This window comes from Panthera tigris, chromosome F2 (genome assembly GCF_018350195.1).
Source record: "Panthera tigris isolate Pti1 chromosome F2, P.tigris_Pti1_mat1.1, whole genome shotgun sequence".
Lineage (NCBI taxonomy): Eukaryota > Metazoa > Chordata > Mammalia > Carnivora > Felidae > Panthera > Panthera tigris.
This window is the reverse complement of record NC_056676.1, coordinates 33,852,136-33,872,341: the sequence shown is the minus strand read 5'-3', so window position 1 is coordinate 33,872,341 and position 20,206 is coordinate 33,852,136. Positions and strand designations below refer to the sequence as shown.

Sequence of the window (20,206 nt, the reverse complement as noted above, 5' to 3'; positions counted from 1 at the left end):
TCACAGATATTCTGTTAAACCAAACTAAAAATTAAATGAAATTATAAAGGCAACGGCACAAATGAAAGAGCACCTGACTGGAAGTTTGGAGACTAGGCCTCCAGTTCTGGTTCTACAACTTGCTACAGGTGCCTGATATTGACTCCTTGGTCTTGACTGAATTTCACTTCCCACACATCACTTACCTACCACTTACCACATTTAGCAATGTGAATTATATATAATCAATATACTGATATCAAATCCATACATAAAATATCATTTATCAAAAGAAATATTTGCCAAATATATAAAATATCCATATCCATACATATATGGATAATTATGAATGCAAAGAGCGTTCATATATAAGATTATATATAGCATTCATATATATATAATATATGTTATATATATAATGCTATATATAATATATAATGCTATATATATTATATATATAATGCTATATATAATGTATATATTATATGTAGCATTCATATATATATAATATATGTTATATATATAATGCTATATATAATGCTATATATAATATATGTTATATATATAATGCTATATATAATATATAATGCTATATATATTATATATAATGCTATATATATAATGCTATATATATATATACATATATATGCATATATATGCATATATATAGCATTCATATATAAGATTATATATTGTATAATAATTATAATTAATAATATAATAATTACATTATATAATTAATATATTAAGATTACACAATCTCTACATAATATATAGAGGGATTATATAATCTTATTTTTATATATTTTATTCTTGTAGTTGCACAGTGAGTTGGACTGCATTCTAGATATCTGGTTTTGCTCCCAGTCTTTCTATTTCGGATGGATCAGCCAGAGGGGAGGCTTTTCCAGCTGTAGGAGAGTTAGTGGCGTACCAGAAACAGACTAGTGTGTTTACTTAATGCATAGAGTACAGTACTATTATATACTTTAAATATTATAAGCTCTTAGAGTTTAAAGTACATACACAAAGTATATATATTTAATGTTCATGTCATCTGGATATGAGCTCAGTCTTGGAGACAAAGTCCTTTACAAAGATTGTATGTTTCATAGATTCATATAATTTTTTATGTTCACATCGTCACTTTACAGGTGAGAAAACTGAGTCCCAGAGAATTAAGGCTCCTGCCTTTTCGTCCGTCCACTTTGCTTTTACCACGTCAAACTCCACGCACAGATAGGTGGTCAGTGACGATGAAGGCGACCTAATGGCAGCGGGACCTTCTGAAAGTAATTTTCCCAACAAAGACCCACAGTGGGGTTTCTTCCCAGGTCGGCTCTGGGGGCGGGTCGCTCTGTCCCGCCTCTGCTCTGCTGGTCTGCGGATAAACGCGCGGTGGCGCCTTGTGCTCCAGGCCCCTCTCGGGAGTGCGGTGGGCATGGGTTGCGGCGTCAGCACGAAGGTGGTCCCGGGGCCGCCCCTGCTGCCCCGGGTCAAGCAGGAGGGTGAAGGCTGCGCTAACTCCAGAGGCGTAGGACCCGGGCCCGAGGCGGCGGCCGAGGCGGCTCGCAGGATGCAGGTGGCCCGATTCCGCGCCAGGTTCGATCCGCGTGTCCTTGCCAGGTAAAGCGGCAGGTTAAGCACTGGCAAAGGGGCTGGCCTGGGGCTGGGTGGAGGAAGGTAGACTAAAGACGGATCAAGATGGCTTTAGACCAGCTGCTTTCATGCTGCTAGGCCCCTGATGTCACTAAATTCTTTCTCTGCCCCTTTGAGATGTAAGTCTTCCACAACCCAGGAATGTCTTTCTCAAGGAATGTCATTCCCTTTGAAATGTAATCATGGGGCCACTTTCTCCCAGTCTTTGTGGGAAGGGGGGAGCCTAACTTGCGAGAGCCCCAATTAGCACGGATGGCCTACTCATGTCGACCACCTTCCCCACCAAGCTAATGTGCCCTACTATCTCTCTACTAGCTCTCTCAGTGCTGAAACTCTCTTGGCTTTTGTTTAAACAGAGTTAAAGTCAGTCTCTCTCCTACTGCAATAGTTTTGACTTCATTTGAAATAGTCTGGAATAAAGTCGTCTTCATTGGTTTCAATAAGAGTCAGGGACAGATTTTCTTTGACACCTCTGAGCAGAGAGGGCAGAGGATGTGGAAGATTCCAGACTGAAAGTGGAGGAGGAACAGCAGTGAGGAAAGGGAGGGGTCCCAGGCCTCTGAGCCGGGGAAAGCGGAAGGCCTCTCAACCCCTATAGGGCTGATGGATGAGAGCCTTGCCACAGATATGCTGAGGCAGGGTCCAGACAGGCCTGGTTTGCGAAGGATCTTTACCACATTCTACCCTATAATTCACAGGATAGAAACAAGTCTTTGAATCAGCCAGACTCGAGATCCACTCCTGTCTCTTCTTGCATGTCTAATTGAGAATGTTCCTTAGCCTTTCTCCTCCCTCAGTTTTTGCCTCTGTAAAGTGGGAATAATAATAGTATCTACTCCATAGGAGTGTTGTGAGGATAATTAAAATAATATATGGAAATTATGCTGCACAGTGCAGGGCACAAATTTTTATTTAGGTATTGGTGCAGTACTTACTCTTGTCTTCATATGGCACACATAGGACCTAGCTGACTCTGCAAGAAATGAGCAAGGATCGCGGGTTGGTTGGCCTGAAAAATAACTTCCTCAGTGAGTACCATGTTGGACACGTAGAGAAAGAAAATCGTGAAATCCTCTTCCACTCTGCAGGGCTTGGCGGGACACAGTGGTGGCTGGCTCCATTGGCTTCTCAGGGACACTTCTGGCACTAGAATTGTGTGCTTACTTCATCACAGAGCAGTGAACAGAGTCTATGCTGAGCCATTTCCTGGCCTACTTGGCAACTTCAAATACAAAGGTACCTTGTGGATGAGTCCAGTAGCTGCGAAGCTTAGAGACAAAGTTGGCTGATCCAACTGAACTTGAATCAGAATGGACATGGGATCTTATCATGACAAATTGGTTAGATGGTATCTCTGGTCATCTGTAGCCAGAGAATCGTGGCTTTTCTGCTCTCATAACCTCCATCGGCAGGGTAGTCCCTAGTCCTGTAGGTGTGAAGGGGTCATAGAGGTGGAGGGTCACGACACTCTAAGGGCTGTAGCTGTAAGGGCTCTAGCGACTAACTCAAGGCTCTTCTTTACCTGATGGAGAGTTGAGCCCCAGAAGATTAACTGACTTGTAGAAGTTAGAGGCAGAATGGACTCTAGAATACAGTTGTCTTTCTTCTCCTTTGTCATTCCACTTAGAACTCTTGCAGAATATAGCTGATAGAATTTAAATCTGAGGATATTCGCTTTCTTCTTGGGAGTTCATTACAATTATTTCTATCAAATAGGTTGTGATATTACTATTGTTTCCATGTGTCATTTTTTAAATACATGTTCAAAAGATCCCCAGTTTGTAGCAGCTGAAGTTACAGGAATAATTTCAATTTCTATAATTTCTAGGCTAATGTACAATTGCACCACCTACAAAATTAACTTTGAGGCTGTTTTGTTGGGTGATGGGTAAGAGTGGAGGAGTGGAAGGGAAGGAATGGGCTCATAAATGCCTTCTCCGATGCTTGATTTGATCGTTAATGTTTTCAAAGTATATGTAATAATTTGGAAATAATAGGTATTTAGTGAACGATTCTTTCATTCAACATTTATTGCTGTTCCCTCTGTGCCAGGCACTGCATAAGATCTAGCCACTCAAGTCATAAAAATCGTCACCATCCATGCCATCAAGGGCTCACAAGCAAGGCTGCAGTTACTGGAATTTGTTATGGGACATTGGTTATTCAATCTGCAATCATTTATTTCCACTACTCTACATTTTGGCTTAAAGCCTATGTTTCCCTCAGTGCCAAATTACTAGCAGTTTTTCAAATATTTGGGATGAAGGCCCCTTAACAGTATTGAATAAAGCTCCTTTTATTTAAGCAAAAGAGTGTAGTTCCTCAGAGATGGTAATTGGTCTGATAGCTGATGATTAATTCCGTGAGCAAATGAATTCGCCTGCAGTTTTGAGGGCATAGTGATAAATTAGTATCTGCAAAGTGCTTTCATCCACATTAGAGGTAAATGTAAAACTTGGTTGGTTTGCAAAGCAATAGAATTTGAAATGCCTGTGATTATCTTCAAAATCAACCTGAAAGTGCATGTGAATATAAAAGCAAAGTTGGAAAGAGAAGAGGTGACAGAATCCGTTTAAGACGAGTAAATTGCTATCTGTTTTGATAAAGTAATTGGCCAGAAAATTAAATGCACTGCATAGAACAAAGCTGTTTTCAGTAAGCTGGTACAGCCAAATGCCATTTTTATTCAGTAAGCACAGGAATATAAGGAACAGATAGGTGGGGGGAAAATTACTGGAAGAATAAACTCAGCAAAAAGAAATAAGGCTATTTAAAGCACAGATTGAGATTTGCATTTGAATCTCTGGTATTGAGTATGCAACTTAAAGAATTACCTTTTCCCTGCATACTCCCAGGGCACGTTTCCATTTGCTGGCATCCTTTCCTGGGAGAAGTTCTAATAAAGTGGAAGAGCACCAAATTACATTCAAGTAAGGCGACCTGGGTTCTCATCCTCACTCTAGAACTTAACCAGTTGGCTAGCCTGATCTTCAATTTTCTCATTTGTAAAATGAGGGGTTGGATTAAATCATTCTTTAATATTCTTTCCAGATGTAAAATCATAATTCTAAGTTTAGCACTTTTTCAACATTTCTTTCTTTAAAACAAAAATTTTTTTTTAATGTTTTATTTTTGAGAGACTGAGCACGGGCAGGGGAGGAGTAGAGAGAGAGGGAAACACAGAATCCGAAGCAGGCTCCAGGCTCTGCGCTGTCAGCACAGAGCCCGATGCAGGGCTCAAACTCACAGACCATGAGATCATGACCTGAGCTGAAGTCAGACACTTAACCAACTGAGCCACTCAGGTACCCCATCAACATTTCTTAAATTGAGAGTTAAATTTGATAGAACTCTTAGATGGACATAGACATTTACACAAATAATTCAAGTTCAAGGTCACCAGCCTTTGAAATCCTAGCTGACTTCCTGGCCTTTCTGGGAGATACTTTACACATTAACATATATCCCATGTTAAAATTCTGTTTCCAGTGCAGAAATTGCAAGAGCTGAGGGTCAGGTGGGAGGAAACTGTGGTTCTAACGCCACCCCCACCAGACATATTTACCTAATCAGTGGTTATCTATTAAAGCGCTACTGTGGATGAAATAGGGCATGTGCCTCGCTCGGACTGAGAGCTCACGGTCAAGTAACCTGAAGAAGACCCTGTCTTGTGATATGATTTCCTCCTTCTTATGAGAAGTTATAAACAGGACTAAGCTTCTTTTTTTTATTTCCTCCACTTGGTTTGGTGGTTGTTGTTGCAGAATAATAAAAACAAGTGTTGTGGGGAAGAAAGAAAATGGTAGAAGGTGATCCTAAAGTTCTTCAATGAAATTTTGGTGAAATACATTTGAAGGGGTTAGATTTAATTCCCATCCATTTCAACTACAATCTGTGTGGCCTTGGGAAATTACTTAACTTTTTTTATTCTTAATTTTCTTACCTATAAAAGGGGGATAGTATCATATTAGTCAATAAGAGTATTGTGAGAAGATTTTTTTAAAATAAATTTTCTTGCACACAATAAATGTAAAATAAATGGTAACTGTTGTTATAAAGACTGTTGTTTTAATAGTTCTCTTTCCACCAACTAATTATTTTCATATCACTTACCTACATTCCAAAGAAGAATCTGGAGAGGACTTCAAAAGTAATAAATACGATTAAGCTGTAATGAGCAAGGGAATTGGATGAGGGGATATAAAGATAGATAAAAAGATGATACAAAGCACCAACTTAAATAATTTTAAGAATCATCAATTCAGAGGATAACAGATTTGGCTTTTCTTCCCAATAGATATGACATCAAGGCTCTTATTGGGACAGGCAATTTCAGCAAGGTTCTCAGGGTGGAGCAGAAGACCACCAAGAAACCTTTTGCAATAAAAGTGATGGAAACCAGAGTGAGAGAAGGCCGAGAAGCATGTGAATCAGAGCTCACCATCCTGAGGCGGGTTAGCCACCGTTATATTGTTCAGCTCGTGGAGATCTTTGAGGCTCAGGATCGAGTTTACATGGTGATGGAGTTGGCTACGGGAGGAGAGCTCTTTGACCGACTCATTACTCAGGGATCCTTCACAGAGCAGGACGCTGTCAGAATTCTCCAGATGGTTGCAGATGGCATCCGGTATCTGCATGCATTGCGAATAACCCACAGGGACCTAAAGCCTGAAAATCTCTTATATTATCACCCAGGTGCCGAGTCGAAAATTTTAATCACAGATTTTGGTTTGGCACACTCTGGGAACAAAAGTGGAGACTGGACAATGAGGACACTCTGTGGGACCCCAGAGTACATAGCCCCCGAGATTTTGCTAAGGAAACCTTATACTAGTGCCGTGGACATGTGGGCTCTTGGTGTAATCACCTATGTTTTACTTAGTGGAGTCCTGCCTTTCGATGATGAAAACCATACAAGACTTTACAGGAAGATTCTGAAAGGCAAATATAATTATACAGGAGAGGTAAGAAATAATTTAATTCTTATTAATTTAGCTTAGTGCAATTTCTCAACCTCAGCACTATTAACATTTAGAGCTGGATGATTCTTTACAGGGGGGTAGCGTAGGGGATGGGAGTGGGGCTTTCTTGTGCATTGCAGAATATTTAGAAGCATCCTTGGCCTTCACTCCACCCTCTATACACTACTGGTAGATACTAATATCTAGTAAATACACTAGATTCAACACCTTCCGCAAATTGTGACAACAAAAATTGTCTCCAGACATTGTTAAATGTCCCCTTTGGGGCAAAACCACCTCTGGATGAGAGCCATTGATCTGAAGGTGGCAAGGGCCTCGATTACTGAGTTGTCTGTGGTCAGTACATGACATTAATAATTAAGTAGACAAGTTAGTTTGTGTGTAGTTTTTCTTCCATCAGCTGAGTAGACTAATGTGTACCAGAAGCTCAGCATGATGCTTGGGTGTTTGGTGAGAGATACTCTGCCTTGAATCTAGATAATCCAAGCCTTTTTTGTGATATAATGTTTCCTCAGTGAAACGTTTAGCCTTACAGCTTATGTAAAATATTTATCCATTGTTTAAACTTGGAGCTCCCAGTGTTCGCGAAAGTGTTCACTTCTTATTGTTTTGAGTAGAGAAGGAAAGTTGTCAATGTTTGTGTGTAGGATGCCTGACAAAAAGGGAAATTCATTTCATGTTCAGCAAGTGACCAAATACATTATCTTTTTAAGTATGAAAGGGTTCTTTGTCTCATAAAGAAAAATATTGGTAGTTTGATTATATCTACTTAAGGTATAATATCTGTATGTATAACATCTTGCACAAAATCAAAAGCTAAAGAAGAAATTTAAATATAATATTTTCTGTACTTTGACAGAGCTTTAATATCTTACTGTAGATGTATGCATTGTAAAAAACTCATCGAAATTGGTAATTGAGAACTAAGACTTACATAGAAAGGTAGGAAAGGATGGGGAGAATTCACACACAGTTCAGTACCATTGATTATTAAAAGTTTGAAAAATGTTCACCCTCACTAATATCCCAAAAATGCAAATGAAAACAAAGTCTTTAAAAAAATTTTTTTAAATCAATAAAGATTAAAAAAAACCTTCAACTTGATTCATTGCTAAGAGTATTAAGAGATCAACCATCTCATTCGCTGCTGGTGGAGGGAAAATTTTACAGATTTCTTGGAAAGTAGATTGAAAATATGCATCTGGAACTTTTAAAAGTTTATATATTTTGATCTAGTAATTCCACTTCTAACAATCTAAGGAAATAATCCCGGATGCAGCAAAGGTTTCAGTATAAAGATGGTCATCAGAGCTATAGTTACAAAAGTGGATAATTGGAAAAAAAACCCTAAAAGAATGTTTGCATATTATGAGACATCCATATGATAGAGTATGATAGTTTCTAAATTATGTATGCTTAAAAATTGTACAAATATTGGAAAAATGTGCACAGTATACTACCAAGTGAAAATAAAAATGCAAAATACAAACTATGTATAGAGTATAATCACAATCATGTGGGAAAATGTATGCATAGGAAAAAGGCTTAAAAGAAATACAGTAAAATGTTAACAGAGCTCATTTCCTGGTTTGGGGATTATGGATCATTTTGGTTTTTTTCTTTATAATTTGAATATCTTTGTGTTTCTGTTGTTCTTTTGTTTATAAAGAATATGTCTTTCTGTTTTTGCTATGGCTCCGTGACTCTTCTGTTCTATGTACTGTTGGGTGGAGTTGCCGTCATCGTGGCCTGACTGCGACGTTATATCTATGATGGTTCTTCTAATGTCTGACATCTTGATGGGGATGGCTGGAAATCTGGGGTCATCTAGGTCACCGGAACCCTTATTCCCCCCTCCACTCTCTATGCTTCGTAGAGCCTTCTCTTCTTGGGGTCTTTCTCCATGGAGTCTCTCCAGCAGAATAGTCAGACTTTTTACAGGTTAGTTTAGGCTTTCCAAAAAGGAGTATTCAAGAGGGAGACAGTGGAAATTGCCAGTCCTCTTGAAGGCTGAGCTTGGAAATGGCACCGCATTACTTCTGCCTCATTCTATTGTGAGTTCTGTGGGCCTTAGGCTAACCCAGATTCAATGTGGAGGGAGACTGCACACAGTATGACTATTGGGAGTGTGGTTTATTAGGCCATGTTCGGACTAGATATCACTGTTGCTTTTTTAATGTGTGAGAATAATAAGCAAATATTCTTTAAGAACTCCTTTTATCAGGTTTAATTCAGAGGGTTTCTAGGGTTGGGTTCCCCTAAAGGCCAAGAAACCCGAGAAGAAGATTCAGGTTCAAGTGACTTGTTAAGGGTAGACTCCCAGGAGATAGGTAAGGGAGTCTGGAAATCAGGACAAGGAAGGTGAAGAGGCCAAGGCCATAAAGGTCAGCCTCATTTTGCAGGGAAGAATTCTTCAGCATTCTTTCAACCTGAGGTAGGAGAGTTGGGCTTTCACATCTACCCCTCTCTGCTAGTCAATGGGGGTGATGGTGGTGGGGAGCTGGTGGTAAATTTTTATATTCTCTGGGGATCAAAGGCAAGTAGCTCCAAGTGCCCCAGGGTGGTCACTGAAAAAAGCAAGGTATTGGGTTTTAGAAGCAAAGCACTCCAGGGGTACTTGGGTGGCTCAGTCGGTTAAGCATCCAACTTCGGCTCAGGTCATGATCTCACCGTTTGTGAGTTCAGGCCCCTCGTTGGGCTCTGTGCTGACAGCTCAGAGCCTGGAGCCTGCTTCAGATTCTGTGACTCCCTCTCTCTCTGCCCTTCCCCCACTCACACTCTTTCTTTTTCTCAAAAATAAGTAAACATTAAAAACAAAAGAAGCAAAGCACTCCAAAGGAAGGGGGTGTGGGTACATACAGAAAAGAGGGGCTCAAGCTCTGTTTGGAGCACTGACATTATCTCCATGGTGCACGCTCTATCTTGAGGAAATACCTGTTGGTAGCCCCAGATAACATATAACAGAGAGTAAGATTGTGGCTGCTTGCAAAATGTTACTGGATTTATATTCCCTTGGTTTTCTTTTCCGTGTTTGTGAGGCATCCATGTCCATCATATTAACATTTTCTTACAATATTACCAAGTGTCTTAGTCATCTCAATCTGCTATAACAAAATACCACAGACTGGATGGCTTAAACAATAGAAACTTATTTCTCACAGCTCTAGGAGCTGAGAAGTTCAAGACCAAGATTCCAACAAGGTAGGTTTCATTATGAAGCCTCTTCTCTTGGCTTGTAAGCAGCTGCCATCTCATGGTGTACTCACATAACCTCTTTGTGTGTGTGGAGAGAGAGAGATGGGGATAGGGAGGGGGGGGGGCAACTCTGCGGTGTCTCTTCTTAAAAGGTCACTAATCCTATCAGATCAGGGCCCCACCCTTATGACCTCATTTAATTACTTCCTTGGAGACCTCGTCTCTAAATACAGTGATACAAGAGGCTAGGGCTTCAACACATGAATTTTGGAGAAACACAAACATTCAGTCCATGACATCTAGGAAACACATGTTGATAGACATAGAAAGGCATATCCTCACATTTTCTCTGTCATCATATCATTGTATACCTACCACTTACAACAAGCCTAGTAATTTCTAAATGCACCAATTTTATTTAAATACCAGAGTGACCATTGATTCTGGGAGAATAGGTATGGTAGACAGAATTATAGCCCTCCAAAGGTGTCCCTATTCTAATATCCAGAATCTGTAGGTGTATAATCTTACACAGCAAAAGAGAATTTGCAGATGTGACTAAATTAAAGATCTTGAGATGGGGATATTATCCTGGATTATCTCGGTGAACCCAATGTGATCACCAGGGTCCTTACAGTAGGAAGGCAGGATGGTCAAAAATGGAAGAGATTTGATGAAAGGAACATAGATTGGAGTGATGTGCTTTGGAAATTGAGGAAGGGGTCATGAACCAAGGAATATGGACAGTCTCTGGAAACCGAAAAAGGCAAGGAAAGAATTCTCTCCTGAAACCTCTAGAAGGAACGCAGCTTTGCTGACCATTTTAGCTTGTAAAACCCATGTTAACCTGCAGAACTGTAAGATAATAAATGTGTGTTGTTTTTTAAAGTCCCTTTGTCTATAACTAAAATTCCATTTATGACACATAGTGTGAATCATTTCTTTTCTCTAGAAGTCCGGTGGAGAAGTGCAATAAATAGGACAAAACTTCCAAAGATTTAAGTGCTGTATCTCTTATAATGAAGAGGAGTGATGTGTTTAATATATATATAGCAAGGTTGCCTACATGGCTCAGTTAGTTAAGTGTCCAACTCTTGATTTTGGCTCAGGTCATGATGTCACAGTTCTTGGGTTCAAGCCTTGCATCAGTCTCTGCACTGATAGTGCTTAGGATTCTCTCTCTCCCTCTGTCTTCCCCCTCTCAAAATAAATAAAATAAAATTTAAAAAATATGTATATATATATATATATATATATATATATAGCAAATATTTTGCTAGATATTTGGCAGATGTATACTCTGACTCCACCCATGTATAAGCAAAAAACTAGCTCTGATATTAATGTTTAATTCTTCTTGATTTTGGTGTGAAATATATTCCTTTTCATGAAACTTTGATGACCATTCCACCTGTGTTATTCTTTCCCTTCTCTGAATAGTGTTTAGGATTATGAGAAATGTCTTTTGTTTTGACATTTAATCTATATGTCATCTTTCCAAGACGTTGTTGGCTCTTTGAAGGCTGGGATTCTACCATATTTTCCACTTTATATCCAATAAAATATCATGAAGAGTTAAGTATAGAGAAACATTTAACAAAAAATAATCGTTTTTAAAAATTATAAAGAGATTCTGATTTATAACAACATGAGTAAATGCATCTCAACTGTAACTGCATTGAACATAAAATACAAATTTTAATTTATAGCAAGGTGGATTTTAGATAACTAATACCTTCAGTTGCTGAATTCATTAGATTCATTTTGGAACATTAGTGTGGTTTGGAAGGGTACATTTACTCTACTCACTGGGCTTTGCAGGGTAGGGGTAGTTCTCCTTTCCAGTCACTTCCTGCAATGCTCAAGGAGCAACCAGGTTGGAAAAACACAGCACAGGTCAAAAAGAAAAAAAAACAAAAAACAAAAAAAACTTCTTATCTATTGTGTGAGGGAGGCCTTCACTTACCTACTTTATTACCAGTACCATCATGATGGCTTTCAGCTTGGTGGCAGGGCTCATGCTGGAGATAGTAAGTAAAAGACTCACCCACCATTTCTCCCAGAGATAGTTGGAAAGCATCCTTGTGTGGTCTCCACCCTCCTTGTCAAGCCTTCCTCGGGCTAGGGAATCATCCTCAGCTCTGGGAATACCCATATGAAAATACTCCGTGACCCTGCTCTTTGAAATCAGGTGATCTTGTCTGAGAGACCAAGTGTTCTTTTGTATCTCTTCAAATTTAAGTGCTCTGATACATGTAGGAGCAAAGGCTCAGAGTTCATGGAAGAAGGGAAGACAGCCTCTTACTACTTAGGATATTTGGGTCAGATTTCACAAAGGAGAGGACATGTGTGCTGTGTCTTAGAGGAAGGGTAGGAGTTTCTGAAAGGGAGACTCGTATGTTCCAAGTAGACAGAACAACATATACAAAAGGACATAAAAAGGAGTATGTTGTATAGTAAAAAATAAGAATCTTAGAGCATTTGTGTGCAGGTGAATGTATATTTATGTGGGTATTTTGTAAGACAGTGTAGTGTAGTGGTTAAGGACACACTCCAGAACAATCCTGCCTGGTTCTACTCCCAGCTCTGCCATTTACTAAGCATGTAACCTAGGGCATATTTCTTCATTTCTCTGTATCTCAGTTTCCTAATTTGTAAAACAGTAATAATGATAGCGTTTACCTAACAAGGTGGTTGTGAAGATCAGATGAGCTAAAAGATGTCAAGTGGTTGGAATAGTTTAACATATTAGTACATAGTGCTATATTTGTGTTAGCTATTTCTGTTACTATTACTATTAATATGGAAAACAGAGGGACTACAAGTTTGAATTTTGCTTAAATAAGCTACTAGTTACATATATATCTTACAGTGCACACTGTACTTACCAAGTACACCATTTCATTTTTTAAATGGAAGAGTGAGAGAAGTGTGGTGTTAACATTTTAATGCTAATGGTAAATTATACATTCTTGCCAATGAGTTGGGAATCATATATTATTGTGTAATTATATTATAACTATATTACAGCAGTCTTTTTTGGTGTGAAATAAGTTGATAATAAAATGAGTCTTACAACCATGTTAGTTAGCCATCTGACAAAGATAAACATTGGTATTAAAAACATGTTAAAAAAAATCCCACATGGATAGTGATAAAAAATGGTCCCCGTATACTTAGATTCACCTATGATTGCCATACTGGTAGGGAAAAAGTTTACTGATGCACTCCCTGAGAGGTAACATATCTGATGGATTTTGGTCACCAGCCATGACCCCAATTTTCTTTCTATATCCTCATCTCCATTTATTTCTCTTATTTTTTCTTTGCTATATTTCTTTTCCATGCAGGTTATTAAGTAGGAAAAAGTGAAAGGAGAGCAAAAGATTTGGCTCTTTAATTCCTTTTCATTCTCTTTCCATCATGACTAGAATTTCAATGATGAAATGAACCACAGTTCAGTTAGGTCATAATTCCTGTAATTTGGTTCCCATTCCTGTGGTTTAGTTCTTAAAAACTTATGTTCACAAAAATGTGTTCAACTTTTTAGATGACATTTTTACTTTAAAAGTAGTTTTATGGAAAATACTTCAATAGTTGTAAAACCTATCGTAATGTACTTCATTTTCTACTTATCACTTTCTTCATCTCTTCTTTGACTTAAATTGGACAGGTATATATATTCTTCCCTTAAACTCAATCACAGTGAGGGATACCTAGGTGGCTCAGTTGGTTGGGCGTCTGACTTTGGCTCAGGTCATGATCTCAGGGCTTGTGGATTCAAGCCCCATGTCAGGCTCTGTGCTAACAGCTGAGCATGGAGACTGCTTCAGATTTTGTGTCTCCCTCTCTGCCCCTCCCCCCACTTGTTATCTCCCTCTCCTTCTCTCTCTCTCTCTCAAAAATAAATAAACATTAAAAAAAGAAACTCAATCACAGTGAGTGTTTCTTGGAATCAAAACCATGTGCATTACCTTTTTGACTGTGTAGTTGTTACCTTTGGTATAAGGGATAGTGATTAGAATGGAAAGTAGTTATCTGTTTCTTTGATTATGTTGCACTTCTTGACCTTGATATCATCAGCGGAATTCATTGAGTTGAGGAGAAAATAACTATTTACATAAAGCTTCTGAAACTTAGAAATACTTGGTTTTAATGTTATAGTTATATTGTTTATGTTCTGGTTTATGAGGTTTACAATAGGAACTAGTTCTAAATATGTATTATATGTGGAAGAATAAGTTAACCATTGACTCAGAGTTCAAAGGCCAATTCAATTTTTCGTCACTCTTATGTCCTTGAGTGCTTTGAAATGTGATAAGTGCTCAAACAAATTAGGCTTTATTCAATCCTCTTTAAATTTCAGTGTTTTCCTTATAAGAAGAACCAGAAGCATGACTTGTCTCATGTCAAGAACCCCTTAACTCACAAAAATATTCTCTTTATGAGCCTGGTGTAAGATTGATTGGCTCTTTCTCCACTTTTATTTTTTATTAGATGCTTCCTGTAATAAACTTGGGTATATCTTTTGACTTTTTCCAGGGTTTACAAATTCCCTAATAGCTAAAGCATTCTGACATAATTAGCTTTGTCTCTGAGCAGTTTTAGTTTTGGCAAAGATAGAACACAATTTAAAGTCTGCTTTGTAGATTGAGAGGAAAAATGTTTTAATTTTAAATATTTATAGCATAAGGATGATGTACAAAATCTCCTGCTTGCTGAGCTGAGGAAGAGTGATTTTACCGGTCTACAACTAATAAGGTCATGGAGAGTTCATTGCTACTTTTGGACACATTTACATAAAATTTAATTGTAGAGCGTAAATGAAATCCTACCAAGGCCATACACTAAAGTTCAAAGGAAGAGAAATACTAGTCAGAGAATTGTCATAAGTAGACGTTTCCAATAAAAACTATTAAAAATTTTTTTTTAAGTTTTTATTTTTTTTTAGTAATCTCTATACCCAGTGTAGGACTTGAACTTACAACCCTGAGATGAAAAGTTGCATGTTCTTCTGACTGAGCCAGCCAGGTGCCTCTAAAACCTGCTGCTGTTGAGTGCTCTTAGCTCAAAGATTTGAATGGCAACTTATCTATCTACTTAAAAATAGATATTTATAGTTTTCTAAAAACTCTGTAATTAAATCTGTGAATAGTTATTACCCTGTTTCAGTAAGCTCTATATTTATCAAATTTTAGCATGAGTTACAATCCTTAAAATTTAAGATGTTGAATCTAGAATTTTAGGAACTGCATATATTATGTGTGTGTTTGTGTGTGTGTGTATGTTTGTAGGGTCTAGCTTCTTAATGATGACTTTTACTAGTGATTCTCTATGGGCATTTCTGCAAAGGAACCACATTAGGAGTAATTATTCATCAAGATATTGGAAAGCACAAAACTAAAGTCATTCCTTACTTCTCTATTTAAAGGTGAAAGAATCAAGACATCAATAGATTATAAGCTACCATCTCTCTAAATTCCCTTTATTCTTCCAAAGTGAGTAAGTAGTGCAATTGTTAGTATTAAATTTTGGTTTTATACCTTCTTTTTGTTAGTGTTGATTTACACAGTTCTGCCAATTTCTATTCAAGAGGACAAATAGGCAAAGAACCAGATGAGGAAAGGAAGAAAGAACAAAGGGGAAAAAAAAGACTGAATTGCTCACAAATTTTACAATTTATTTGTAACTAAATTAATTGAATGACCTTGGGATAAAACAAAGTGCTACCATTTTCTTTTTTGTAGTTTCAAGTTTTTATTTAAATTCTAGTTAGTTAACACATAGGGTAATATTGGTTTCAGGAGTAGAATGTAGTGATTCATCACCTACATATAACACCCAGTGCTCATCCCAACAAGTGCCCTCCTTAATACCCATCACCTATTTAACCCATCCTCCCACCCCCAGCAACCCTTAGTGTTTCTCTATTGTTAAGAGTCTGTTTTATGGTTTGCCTCTCTCTTCCCCCACTGTGTTCATCTGTTTCATTTCTTAAATTCCACATATGAGTAAAATCATATGGTATTTGTCTTTCTTTGACTGACTTATTTCACTTAGCATAATACACTCTAGCTCCATCCATGTCATTGCAAATGGCAAGATTTCATTATTTTTTTTTGGTAAAGCTTTATTCCATTGTATAGATATACCACAACTTCTTAATCCATTCATCAGTCGATATACATTTGGGCTGTTTCCATATTTGGCTATTGTTGATAATGCTGCTATAAACATTAGGGTGCATGTATCCCTTTGGATCTGTATTTTTGTATCTTTTGGGTAAGTACCTAGTAGTGCAATTGCTGGATCAGAGGGTAGTTCTACTTTAAACATTTGGGTTTTCCATGCTCTTTTCCAGAGTGGCTGCACCAGTTTGCATTCCCACCAACAGTGAAAGAGGATGCCTCTTTGTATCCTTGCTAATATCTGTTGTTTCCTATGTTGTTCATTTTAGCCATTCTGACAGGTGTGAAGTGATATCTCATTACAGTTTTGATTTGCATTTCCCTGATGATGAGTGATGTTGAGCATCTTTTCATGTGTCTGTTAACCATCTGGATGTCTTGTTACCTTTCTTTGTATTTGGCTCATTACCTCTTAACACAGAACAGTGTTTTCAGGACACACATTCATCATGATAATAGTAAGTGGAACTGGTATGAGAAGTTTTAGATAATTTTCATCTTCCAGTTCTCTGAATATAGTCAGTGGATATGTCCACGAAAGAGCTGAGGAAGGAGTTACATTGTGGTTTAATAGTAACAAGAACAAGAACAAGAACAACAAATATATATGACATTTTATATTTTGAAAACCATTTTTCACATATTTGATCTAATTTGGTTCGAATGGCACTCTTTTTTTTTTTTTTTTTAATTTTTTTTTTTCAACGTTTTTTTTTTTTTAATTTATTTTTGGGACAGAGAGAAACAGAGCATGAACGGGGGAGGGGCAGAGAGAGAGGGAGACACAGAATCGGAAACAGGCTCCAGGCTCCGAGCCATCAGCCCAGAGCCTGACGCGGGGCTCGAACTCACGGACCGCGAGATCGTGACCTGGCTGAAGTCGGACGCTTAACCGACTGCGCCACCCAGGCGCCCCTGAATGGCACTCTTATGAAAGAGATATGATGATCCCCATTTTTTTGATGAGAAGACTGAGATCCTTTGTTTAGAGCTATAGAGGGCCAGATAGCCTGTCTAGTCCAGACCCACTTACCTCAATCCCAGGCTTTTTCCATATTGAGATGGGTTAACAGGCTGACTGATGACAGTGTCTCCTTGAGACTGCTGAGGAGAGCCGAACAGAAGAATTTTCAAGGCAAAGAGTGGAAATGGCAAAGTGGCTGTCCAGGCTGGTGAAGGGACACAATGATTGCATTGAGAGTTCGTCCAGGATATGAATGTGGTTCAATGTGTGGTCTCCAAATCTTTATTTTTAAAAAGTCATCTCTATGTCCAGTGTGGGGCTCGAAGGTCAAGAGTTGCTTGCTCTACTGACTGAGCCAGTCAGGTGCCCCTCTAAATCATTTTTGGTCAGATAACACTATTCGTTAAAGAAATGTGAGCATGCACACTCAGTTCTTATTCATTTATATAATATAAATATATATATATATGTATTTATTTTATACTTTATACAACAGAGACAACAATAAATTTTATATTAAAAAGATAAAAATAAAATAGTTCTGACATTTTTTCTATACCTGTCATTTTCTAATGTGTAATACGTAATTCACTCCTAGGTACTCTCCAGTTGTTCTTTATGGCTCAGGAGTCCTGTAGTTTATAGCCCGTGTTTGAATAATGTACTTTGGCTGAAGAACTTTTTTTCCATGTTACCTTATTTTCTGCAACTGCATTTTAAGTGTATATTCATTTGAGGTCATCTTAATGAGCTCTCCATAAATCTCACTACCTGTATTTTACATTTTCCAGAAAGATTCAGTTGCTTGTCTTATAATGTTCCATTGGAGACTTCTAATTTAACCTTGAGCCTAGATAAATGTGTCTGGATCCAGAGCCAAATAGATGTCTAGCCAAAGCAGAGGATGAGTGTCAGCCCCTGACGCACTTTGTCTAGACATGCAGCGTTTACATTTTATTTTTCCTGTGTTTGAGTATTTGGCAAATGTATTCATTTATTTCATGCATTTTATTTTTGGCATAAATATCTTTTGCATCTCATTTACCTAAGTAAACTGAAGGAAAAAAAAGAGCAATTCCTTTTTACTGGTTTCTTTTTTTTTATAATTTTTTTTAAGGTTTATTCATTTTTCAGAGACAGAGAGACAGAGTGTGAGTGGGAGAGGGGCAGAGAGGGAGATACAGAATCTGAAGCAGGCTTCAGGCTCTGAGCTGTCAGCACCGAGCCCAACGCGGGGGCCAAACTCACTGAAGGCGAGATCATGACCTGAGCTGAAGTCAGACGCTTAACCAACTGAGCCACCCAGGCTCCCCTACTGGTTTCTTTTGATTCAAATTCTAGGTTAATAGAGTGTTAAGAGATTGGAGACTGTGATATCTGATTAGATTCTGATTTTTCCTTACATGAGGACAAAGACAATAGGTTGTAAGGATTTCCTTGTCTTTCTTGGGAGATAATTTTTTAAAATCTATTTTGAGAGAGAGAGAGAGAGAGAGAGAGTGAGAGCGAGCTCGTGCGCATGTGCATGCACAAGCTGGGGAGGAGCAGAGAGAGAGGAAGAGCGAGAATCCTAAGCAGGCTCCCCACTGTAAGTGCAGAGCCCAGTGCGGGGCTGGATTTCACGAACCGTGAGATCATGACCTGAGCCAAGGTCAAGAGTCAGGCGATTAAGAGTCAGTGAGCCACCGAGGCGCCCCAGGAGATACAATTTTTTAAAAATACATGTCAATCAGAAATTGCTGCTAAAGATACAGCAAATGAACTGGCAATTTTCTCAATGTTTCTCCTTTGTAGATGACAAGGGATACAAAACTATAGTTTTTTCCTAGATATATGCTATGTATTGGTAGGTAATGCAGAAAACACATGTAAAGCCACAGCTCTCTTTACCCTCCCAGAAGTCACTATGAATTGCTGCTATTCTATTTAAAGTGTGTGCCAAAGCTGTAATTTTGCCAGAATAAATCCCTGAACCATCAAATAGCTGGTTGTACATACTGCACCCTGCCATATCTCTGCTACATGCTGGATCCCACTTGGAGCCAGCTGACTGGAACAGTGAGGGCCCTGTGTGTGTTGAGGAAATGCAGTGCAGCCAGTCTTCACTGAAGTGCCTTCTTTGTTCTCCTTCTCTCTCGAGGCTGTGGAGATGAAGGCATCCTAAGTGTGGAATAAGTTTTCAAAGGGAGAGAAAAGTTGATGATTTCTCAATCCATCCCACTTCCCACTCTGGCTCATTCTTGGAGTCATGGGGACTCTACGAGATGACCAGAATGTGGGAAATACTAACTCGATACTGGTGTACTTCATGTACAACAGCTGCTCTTCCTTGTCCAGCTTACATAAATGTGATGTGGAAACTCACATGGCTAATTGCAGCACGCTGGACAGATTTCTAGAAAGGAATTCTCATTCACTGAACAGAAAGTTTGGAACAGAATTTGTGTTTGTTGTTTCCTTTTGCCAAATAGATTTTTTTTTATTTTGCCTTTCTCAAAAGTGGATTTTCAGGTTCACTATATATTTAATAATATAGTATTTAATTTGCTTATTTGAAAAAGTCTTTTGGATTTGATATGCGTTGATTTATGTCATTAAGAAGATTATTCTCTATGTGTGTTTGTGTGTTTTTATTTTAGTTATTTAATTCTATTTTATTTCTTTTTCCTTTCTAGCCTTGGCCAAATATTTCCCACTTGGCGAAGGACTTTATAGACAAACTACTTATTTTGGAGGCTAGTCAGCGCATGTCAGCCGGGCAGGCCCTGGATCACCCCTGGGTGATCACCAGGGCTGCAGGGTGTTCCATGAAGAATCTTCAGAGGGTCATATCCAGGAACCTCATGCGGAAGGCGTCTCCCCACTCTCAGAGTCCTGAGTCTGCACAGTCTTCTAAGTCACAGTCTTATCACAAATCAAAGCAGATGTGGAGCATGAGAAACTTAAAGGTCAAAGAATCATCACTGTCTGCACTTTTGTAAGCAGATAACTTTCAAAATGACTTTAAACAACTTTAAGGCAGATCTATTAACTTCATTAAATGCATTAGGTTAATATGGACCATTTCATCATGATTAAAGCACCTAAAAATGCTCCACAGGAATGGGAGCAAATGGTTATTGTTGGGTAATGTTGACCTTCGCTTTAAACATTTTTTGGTCTGTAATTTTTTTCTTTGTCTACATTTATTCCCCAAAATATACTTCTGTAAAAGATAAGTAGTATAATAAATACTAAAT

The 20,206-nt window shown here is 38.3% G+C and overlaps 1 protein-coding gene across 1 annotated transcript; it reads left to right on the top strand.

Annotated features, from left to right (window-relative positions):
- Positions 1–1,420: 1,420 nt before the first annotated feature.
- PSKH2 (protein serine kinase H2) lies at positions 1,421–19,948 on the top strand. Its single transcript, XM_042973580.1, has 3 exons — positions 1,421–1,605; positions 5,936–6,602; positions 19,643–19,948. Exons 1-3 carry the CDS (start codon positions 1,421–1,423, stop codon positions 19,946–19,948), a joined length of 1,158 nt encoding a protein of 385 aa, XP_042829514.1.
- The last annotated feature ends 258 nt before the right edge of the window (positions 19,949–20,206 follow it).